Source organism: Schistocerca americana, chromosome 3 (genome assembly GCF_021461395.2).
Source record: "Schistocerca americana isolate TAMUIC-IGC-003095 chromosome 3, iqSchAmer2.1, whole genome shotgun sequence".
Classification (NCBI taxonomy): Eukaryota; Metazoa; Arthropoda; class Insecta; order Orthoptera; family Acrididae; genus Schistocerca; species Schistocerca americana.
The window spans coordinates 883,942,120-883,952,260 of record NC_060121.1 but is presented as its reverse complement, the minus strand read 5'-3'; the positions used below and the strand labels follow the sequence as shown (position 1 = coordinate 883,952,260).

At 40.4% G+C, this 10,141-nt stretch overlaps 1 protein-coding gene across 1 annotated transcript; it reads left to right on the top strand.

Annotated features, from left to right (window-relative positions):
* Positions 1 to 222: 222 nt before the first annotated feature.
* On the top strand, positions 223 to 3,241 carry LOC124605355 (YTH domain-containing protein 1-like). Its single transcript, XM_047136979.1, has one exon. It carries the CDS (start codon positions 559 to 561, stop codon positions 1,948 to 1,950), a length of 1,392 nt encoding a protein of 463 aa, XP_046992935.1. The 5' UTR covers positions 223 to 558; the 3' UTR covers positions 1,951 to 3,241.
* The last annotated feature ends 6,900 nt before the right edge of the window (positions 3,242 to 10,141 follow it).

Here is a 10,141-nt window from a genome sequence, read left to right as displayed (position 1 = left end):
ACTAAGTGACCGAAAATCGATTTTGCTGACAATAAAACAACAAAATACGTCCAATGCTGATTTTCCTTCCAATTCTATCCACTATTTAGTCGTGGTGCACGCAAGACGCCATGGAGTCGCCAATCAATATATTTTTAATTATGTTAAAATGTCATAAGCTTCGATACATCGTATATCGACAGGGCGCTTTTATGAAAACGATCGATACCTACGCAAGCTGCTCCCTTGTATCTTTGAGAAGAAAGTGTATTGGGTGATTCTAAACCGGTATAAATTTGGAAACAAAGTGCTTCGTTGAAGGTGGGGGCGAGTATTACTTTATTTTGTAGTGAGTTGTGAAAAATGCGAAAAGAAACTGTGTACAAGAAGCAATGGTATTTTGGTTAAAGTTCAAAGACAATATCTTGCTCCTGTGATTACAGTCATTTTGCTTGGCTGTAGAAGTCCGTGAAAGAGTATCAGCACTAACTTGTTACATTGAATAAGTGGACTGTAAGACATCAGTTTTGAGGTTGAGCAAACTTGACGCCAGAAGACAACCGTGTTGTGTAATACGTAATGGAGGAAGGCGACATAGAAACTAGTGTTGATGTAGAAAATCTTAATCTTAGTTTTGGAGAAGATATGGGTGACGACATCAAATTGGATGAAATGAGTGAATATGACACTCGGAGCGAGGTGAGCTCATCGAGTTCGGAGGACAGCGCTTCCAGTCACCAAAGCATAACTTCCGTCAGCTCAGATTCGACTGATCGTAGGAAGCGACGACCAAGACACAGACTCAACAGAAGTCGCTCAAGAGAAAGAAAAAGCCCTCCACCGGTGCTAAAGCGTTCGAAGTCGAGAGAGAAATCGAAGTCATATGACTACATAACGAAGCTCAATTATTTATTCAGAGATGCAAGATTTTTTCTTATTAAGAGCAATAATGCAGAAAATGTAACTCTGTCAAAAGCAAAAGGAGTTTGGTCAACACTTCCACAGAATGAGTCGAAGTTGAACCATGCTTACAGAGAATGCAGAAATGTTATTCTTATATTCTCGGTTAAAGAAAGCGGAAAATTCGCTGGCTTTGCACGACTGAGTGGAGAGTCCAGACGGGATGTATCTCCAATTTCTTGGGTACTACCCCCAGGACTTTCAGCAAGAGCCCTAGGAGGTGTTTTCAGAGTGGACTGGGTTTGCCGCAAAGAGTTGCCTTTCAGTGCAACAGTACATCTGTACAATCCATGGAATGAGGGAAAACCAGTAAAGATTGGTCGTGATGGACAAGAAATTGAACCAAAAGTGGCAGCAGAGTTATGTCGCCTTTTTCCTGTTGATGAAGGTATTGAAATGACGCCAATTTTGAGAAAATCAAAGGAAGCAGCAAAGATGATAAAGCCTCGTGTTACACAACACAGAACTGAAAGATACCAGCGCAGTGGTGGCAGCAACAGATTTTCACCAAGGGGAACATTTTCATGGCGAAGCCGTGGTGGTTCCTTTGGTCGAGGGCGCCGCAAGTACTTCATGAGTGTCAGAAGCAGGTTGGGAAGCAGTGGAGGAGTCTTCAAGCGATCGTCGTCATCTCGTCAAAGGGATAGACTGGGTAACTGGTTCCCAAGAGATGGAGATCGTGGATCATTTGGTGGTGGGAGTCCCGTGGCAGCAGCACAGGCCTATGTTGCAGATTATATGCGGCAGATGCAGCATCAACTGCCACCTATGCCATATGCTCCACCACCAGGTGTCTACATGTCATCTTCGAGCACCTCACCATATGATGCAGCGCCACCGCCTCGTTATTATGATGGGCCGCCACTTCCTGAATACTCATCAATGCCTTCACGGTCTTCAAGCCATTCAGATAAACGATCATATGATCGTTCTGTTGATGAGTTTCTATGGAGAACCTGCGAAAGAAGAGACCGTGATCGTGATCATCACCGATACCGTGAACGACGATGAGACTGAATGTATGTTTGCTTGTCATTCATCCACATTACATGCATATGGCCAAATCTCATTCAGGAATATCATGATATTTGTTGACTAAGAATATGGCTTTATCTTGATTTCTTAAGAATAGCCTGTTTGTCAAATGGTAGTAGCCTGATTAATTATCTGACTTTTTTATTTAAAATGGTCTGAGGTTTCAGTGTTGTTTTGTGATATGCACCAAATAATGGATGAAGTGGGAATAACTGCAGTAATCTTCTCGTAGAGATGCTTCATTGGTATTGGTATTTAGTTGTGTATAGTTAAAACAGATCAGACGCCAAACTTAAATCATTTTTCGATATTTTCACCCATCCAGTTAGTATGTGATTGAAGAAAGGCTATAATAGTTTCTGTGACTTGGTGTGTAACTACAGCATACTTATCATTCCTGAAAGGCTATTAAGTTTTGCTACTTTGGTTCAGGAGCCATTTGACATTAAGGAATAAATGTTCCTGCTAACCAAAGGTATTTGTTTCATCTCTCTCTTGCAAGTTGTACTTCGTACAGTATTTTGTGGAACAGACACATTTGTAGCCACATTGGTTTCTAGACATCACGGTAGTATAAAATCAGCACTCACCCAAAGTGTGAAGCCACACTTCAGTAAAATTAATATTGTCCTCAGCAAAAAATTGTTCATTGCTGCCTTATTTTTCTGATTTGTTGTTTGTTTCAAAGGAAGAGAGAGTGCACTAATTGTAGTAACATGCTGCTTCTATGCAGAAAATTTTATAGATGTTACATTAAGCATTTCAACAAGTTAATAATCCAAAATTGTTTTGACATTTGGTGCTTTTTGCAGTGCAATGTGGCTTCACATTGTACATGACGATTGGCTTATATTTCCTATAGTGGCCTGTTGTGTGCCAATGGATAGCTGTTAATTGTCAGGTGCTTTATCTACATATTTAGCTTGCTGTGTGTTTGCAAAACACAATACAGCTAAGAATAGCACTTGTAGATTTAATTTAAAAAAAACATTAATAGTGTTTGCCTTACTTGTATTCACAGTTACTCGTTTTGCTTATTAGTAATGAGCTAATATTAGAGGATGGGTGTATAATGATATTCCTGAATGTGAAAGTAAGGTTCGTTATCTATGAATTCCATTTTCACATTAATGAAGTAGTTCTTTATTCAGTCAGTGGCTCTTTGAATTGTGATGTGTTTAATATAGTGAACACAGTGAATGTATTTTAAGACCCTTTTTTTTTAAGTGTGTCAAGGAACTAAATAAATAATATATTTTGAAACGTGTGTTATGAACAGACCTTGATTCTCAGTACTGTGTATGTCACTGTTCCAAATTAAATCATTATTCCATGCGGTGAATGACATTCGTTGTATTTCCGCTCCTTCCATACCAGATAAACTTTTTTGTGTGGGATAGACAGTTTTTTATGTGTGATTCATCATTGCAAGAGAACTTGATTTCAGGTTTATGGTGTAATTAGTTGAAATCAGCTAGTGGTTGGTGGTTGTCTACAATATAAACTGCTTGTATTCACAAAGGTACTTTTGAATGGTATTACAGCTGTAAAAGGACCTCCGTTTGAAATGGATGTGACAGCTGAGTTTGTGCTTGCATATTTAGGAAGTATTAACTATGATTATGGACATTATTGTGTGTGTGTTTAGTATAATGAGTGAATTTGTCAACATTAGCAAAGGAAGACATTTATTCTTCTGGTTCTTCAAAAATGGTGGGTATTTGCTGTATGTCACTTCAGGCGTAAGTATTACATTATTTACTATTTGTTTTCTTGCTTTATGTTTGAATATTAACATAACATTTTTTTGTGGATAGAGTTGGTATGACCTTTGAAGAATATTAAATATGGGCAAATATTTATGATATAGAGTAGAGGGAAAGGCATTGAAATAAAAAAAAATTGGTAGTGTTATTTGACTGATGTTAGTATTGCTGCAAGAGTAATATACACTCAAAAAAGGGGGGGTGGGGGGGCAATGACGTACCATGAAGTAATTATCCAATTGGGATGGAAGACTGAAATCAATAAATGTGATATCCATGTACAGGCAAACAAATTATAACAATTTCAGGAGAAATGGATGATTTATTCAAGAGATAGAGTTTCACAAATTGAGCAAGTAGTAATGCATTGGCCTACCTTTGCCTCTATGAAAGCAGTTATTCAGCCTAACATTGATTGAGTTGTTGGATGCCCTCTTGAAGGATATCATGCTGAAATGTGTGCAATTGGTGCATTAGATCTTCAAAATCTGGAGTTGGTTGCAGGGCCCTGCCCATAATCCTCAATCCTCATACGTTCTCAGTTGGGGATAGATCTGGCGACCTTGCTGTTCAAGATAGCATTTGGCAAGCGTGAAGACAAGCAGTAGAAACTGACCTTATGCATTATCATGCTGTAATGTGAGCCCAGTGTTGCTTGCTTGCCATGAGGGGCAACAAAACAGGCATAAAATGTTGTTGATGTACCTCTGTGCAATAAGAATGCCATGGATGACAACCAAGTGGTCCTACTATTAAAGGAAATGGCATCCCAGACCGTTACTCCTGGTTGTCGAGCCATATGGCAGGCATCTCCAGACTTGTTTTTGGCTTGGATTTCATTGACTGGAGTAGAATTGTCTTCAGTGATGAGTCTCAATTTGAATTGAGTTCCAAGACAAACAGAGACGCGTCTGAAAATGCCCTGGGCAGTGGTAAGATACCAATGTAACTGTTGCCTGCCATACAGCCCGACACTCAGGAGTGATGGTCTGGGTTGCTATTTCACTTTGGAACATGACCCCTTGGGTTGTAATCCGTGGAACCCTTAAGAGCACAGTAGTACGACAATGATACTCTATGCTCCTATTTTTTGCCCTTCGTGGCAAGCCATCTTGGGCTCACATTTCACCAAGGTAATGTCCTCCCGCACATGGTGAGAGTTTCTACTGTTTGTTTTTGTGCTTACCAAACCTTACCTTGGACAACCAGGTCACCAGACCTCTCCCCAATTGAAAACGCTTGGAGTATTATAGACAGTGCCCTCCAATTAGCTCAGAATTTTTACAATCTAACACACCAATTGGGTAGAATGTGGTGCAATATCCCTGAGTGACATCAACAACTCAATTGTTGCCAACTACTTGCATAAGGAACAGAGGTGGACCAATGTATTACTGACTTGCTCAATTTGTGAAGCTCTTTCTCTTGAACAAATTGTCCAATTTTTCTGAAATTATAATCTGTTTGTCTCTACATATACATCACGTCTATAGATTTCTGTCCTATTTGAATAATGTCTTCCTGGTGTATATGATAGAAAGCTATATTTGCTAAAATGTCAGCTGTTGTGTAGGTAAAAGGTAGAACTAAGGGAAAGTGGTATAGCATTTGTTGCAAGTGTGAGCATATGCGAGTCTAACCACTCATGAACCCATCTGATTGGCTTTTCCTTTATAGCGGAGGTTTATTTGTTCTAATTCCCAAATGCCTGATTTTTTTTAATGCAATAATTAATCCCATTCCCCCCATGTGTGAAATAGTTTGTCCCTGCGGTCCTCGGACATTTCCACCAAATAGAATAAAAGGAAAAATCTTTGCACATCCCAATGTGGCAGTAATTTCCCACTGCACACCTAGATAATTTGAATTGCTCACATGTGTGTCCATAGATTTTGGAAAGTTGAGGAAAATAGATTGGTGAATGTTATGTGTGTTGTTTGGTGAACAAATATCTGAAGCTAAATTCTTTTGTGTCATGTAAGTAATAAACCATGGCAGAAGTTTCAACTGCCAGCAAAATGGGAGCGGGATTTAGGATGATTGATAATGGAGTGAATTCTCCATCAGTTATTGTAATTTTAGTTTTTATGTAATTTTTCTGCTAGTCAGATATTTGAATGAGGTCTTACGTTTCAATGTAAAATATAATTTAATGGCTGGGATGTCACACTTATTAAAATATTCTGGGTTATTATGGCACGGCCAGATGAGTTTCTTGTTGAAACCGTGTACAAGAAATTCATCCGACTGTGAGATAATGGTATGAAATATTTTAATAAGTGTAACTTCCAATGTACATAATTGCTTTAGGCATCACAGGTGATAAACTTTTATCATTTTTGTTTATTTTGCTTTTACATGTGCAAACAAGCCCAAACATTATGACCACCTGATTAAAGGCGTGTTGGCCCACCTTTGGAAGACAAGGTAGCAGCGATTCTGCACAGTACTGATTTAACAAGCCCTCAGTATGTTTCCTGAGGCCTGTGACACCAGTTGTCTATGTGCAATTTTCATAAGTTATGGGCCAGTAGTTTGTGTGTAAGGATCTGGCACCCAGTAGTGTTCCATTGGGTTCAGATCAGGCAAAGTTTGTGGCTAAGACATATCCTGAGGTCACTATCATACTCCTAAAACCAGTGTAGCTCAATACTGGGCTTGTGACATCAATAGTCACATTGCTAGAAGATGCTATTGCCTTTCAAGGAGACATTGTGTATGGATTTATGCAGGTGGCGGCATAATTGTTCATATAGTCCACAGCTGTTATGGTGCCTTCAGTTACTACCACAGACACCATGGAAGCCTGTGTGAATGTCCCCCATTGCATACTCCCCCACCCTCCCCCAGTGGCCTGGGTCCTTGGTAAACTGTATGTTTTAAGCAGCCATTCATCTGGATCATGGCGTATGCAGACATGACCATCGACCTGGTGTAATGAGAAATATCATTCATCTGATCAGGTGACATATTTCCCTTGGTCCACAGTTCTATCTCAGTGGTCATGTGCCCATTGCAATTGTAACTGGTATTGCCCTTGGATCAACATGGTTAACAAGTATGCACTGGAACCCCATGTTCAACAATGTGCCCAGAATAGCGTGCTCGATAACACCTGTGCTGCCACTAGCATTGTACAATATCATCAGATTATGCCATCTCTCCTCCTCCTGCTCCAGCACCCATGTTCCGCTTTGAGACATGGCCGTCAAACATCTTGTTACCTACATGTAGTTACACCATCCTTCATTTACTTTCAGTATTGTGAAAAGGATAGATTGCTGCTCACTGTATAGTGGAGAAGCTGAGTTGTAGATAGGTGCAACAAAAAGACTGCTGACTAAGAAAGCTTTCGGCCGGAAGGCCTTTTCTAAAATAGATAAAACACACACACACACACACACACGGCCACTGTCTCCGCCTGCCGAGGTCAGACTGTGAGCAACTGCACGTGGTGGAAGAAGCAATCTGGGTGGTGGGGATAAGGAGGAGGCTGGGAGGGGTTGGGTATAGTAAAGTGTTGCTTGTGGAAGCATACAGGGATGAAGTGGGAAGAGGCTAGGTGCAATCGGGAGGTGAGACAGAGGGGGAGGGGCTAAGATGAGAAGTAAAAAGACTGTGGGTGTGCTTGTGGAATGAAGGCTGTGCAGTGCTGGAGGGGGGACAGGAAAGGGTATAGATGGGTGAAGGACAATGACTAACGAAGGCTGAGGCCAGGAAGGTAACGGGAATGTAGGATATATTGCAGGGATATTCCTACCCGCGCAATTCAGAAGAGCTGGTGTAGGTTCAGTGGGTGGTAGAATATCACTGTGGGGTAGGTGAGAAAGTTAGTGGATAGGACATTTCTCATTTTAGGGCACGATGAGAGGTAGTCGAAACGCTGGCGGAGAATGTGATTCAGTTACTCCAGTCCTGGGTGGTACTGAGTATGAGGGGAATGCTCCTACTGCCCGCCCCACCCCACCTTTGTCTGAACTCCTAACTGCCTCTAGTTGCTCTACCCTCCTTCCACCTCACCCCTGTTCGCTCCCACATGCAGCACTTTATCTCCCCCACCCCCACCCCTACCCTTCTATCCCTGCCCTTCCCAGCCTCCTCGTTACCCCCATCACCCAGATAGCTTCTCACGCCATGCGCATTTGCTTGCAGTCTAGCCTTAGGAGCCACACACAGTGGTCATATCTGTATGAGCTACCTGTGTGTGTGTGTGTGTGTGTGTGTGTGTGTGTGTGTGTGTGTGTGTGTGTGTGTGTGTGTGTGTGTGTGTGTCTGTGTCTTATTGTTTAGATCTACCAAGAATAGTTCACTGTTTTCTATAAGTAATGACTTTTTTGTTTTACCAAAGAATTTTTAACTGTCTGTAATACACAATCTGTTTCTGTTCAAGACCATCTGGTTGTGAACTCGGAAGTGACTTAAGAATTACCAGTACCTAATGTGTTAGCTTGATGAAATGTTGTTCCTTCCTACAGCTGAAAGTCAGCTGAAAGTAGTTGCTCTTACATCTCCTGTTGTTACATAATGCTAAGGTTTGACATATATAGGTTTATACTTTTAAGTTATTTTACATGCATTACCTCGTATTTTCAATACTGTGGACCATTGTAGGGCTTTTCTTCGTTGTGTGCTCTGCAATTTTCTTCACAAAACTTTTCACACTGGTGTAGAGTCTGCCATGGTCTTGTAAACTGTGAGTCTCCCATATTTATCAATTCTAAACAGCTTTAATTGACAGTGTGTCCTTTATTGCTTCTCATTGTATGCGGAAAAAGTCAGCAGTCACTGATACATGTTTGTTTACACATGTTCATTTTTCACCTTATCACAGTATTAGGTTCAGAGCTTGGAGAATCACTGTGGCTTTGTGATTCAAGTTTCCATGTTAAAGTTGAACCATTGCACTTGCTATGACTTCTCTCTGTTATCTCTTAAATAGGGAAGCAGAGTAACCCACTGTATTACAAAGTAATGCATGCATAAACATGGGAAGTTCAGTTGGTTAACATAGTAAAACTGCTTCAGATTGTCAGTGATGTGGCTCTTGAGCTCTCAGTGTAACAAGATGATAATCACTCCAGACTATGTTTTTCCCTGATGGAGAAATGTACAAATATTTGGGAGAAAGAGCTAAGGAGTATTGCTGAACAAATTTTATATTTGACACTATTAGAGTAGCTGGCCAATATTTGTCTTCAGTAGACAAAATTTCAATGCTGGCAGTAGATATCTATAAAAGTACAAAAAGCTATCCCACTTTTAGAAAAAATTATTTACTCCCCTAGGCATGGAAGCGGGATAGTTTGGGCAAGTTAGATAGGAGGGACATTCACTCATACCCCACAAGGTAATTACTGGTCAGCCATTGTATTTCCCTGTAGATTAATTGTTTTCTCAAACAGATTTTCATTTTGAAACAAATATGTTTAAGTTAGATGATGCTAGTTTCTGTCCTACAGTGGGAAAGAAAAATGAACACGGAACCACCATACAAGAAAAGGCAAGCAATGCAGGCGTCACAATATTATTGCTTAATAAAGCTGTGATGAAGGTTTCACATAATTGTGTCAAATGCAGGGAATTAAAACGTCGAGGCTTTCATGCAAAAATCTTTGAGAACAAAGGTTTAAAGATGATGTGGTGCATTAACTTAAGAAGCGTTTGTTTGCCTGATGCCTACTGGCTGTCTCCCCTCCCTCGCGCACCCCCAGCTGCTTTTTACTTTTTAAGTTTATAGTGGAAAGAAATGTTAGGTTTATGGTCTTGTCATTTTAGGATAATTTTACAATTGTGTAAGTCCTGGTTCAGTACTCAGTGTATGTATTTTGTATTATCATTTCTTTCACCACAGACAGTGATTTGGAATGTGAAAAATGCCAAGTTGCATCATAGTTTGGAGTTCATTTTAAACTGTAGCTCATCCTATAAATGATGATAAGTCTGGTCAGAGGAATGCAAGGACCTACCGCCTATAATATTAATGTGCCATAGAACTGTGGTGTTCAAGCCAACATTCAGGCTGAGGACAGCTTGACTGTATTTCATGAAAGGTGTCTGAGTTGAGTTGTGGGTATCTGGAAGAGTAAAGTTAATATCCTTTTGAAAACACTAGTTGTTGGAGAAAATTTTCTGTGTGTAAACTGCAACCTTACCTTAAATTCTATCTTTTCTTGCATCTCTCGCTCCATCCCGCCCCTCCTCTCCCCCCCCCCCCCCTCCCCCTTCTATATGTGTTCTGTGTCATACCAACAAAGAAAGCTCCTAGATGGAATAATACGTAAAATGAAGGAAAGGAAACCAATCACCTATAGCTGTCTGAAGTGTGCCATATAGAAACGCACAACAGAAAACTATAAATACTAGCTCCCGAGCACTTGCTCTTTCTGTAGTAGAAATACCCA

Bases quoted from the DNA above. Each gene is read 5' to 3' on its own strand.
- LOC124605355 (XM_047136979.1), top strand. From the start codon at position 559: ATGGAGGAAGGCGACATAGAAACTAGTGTTGATGTAGAAAATCTTAAT.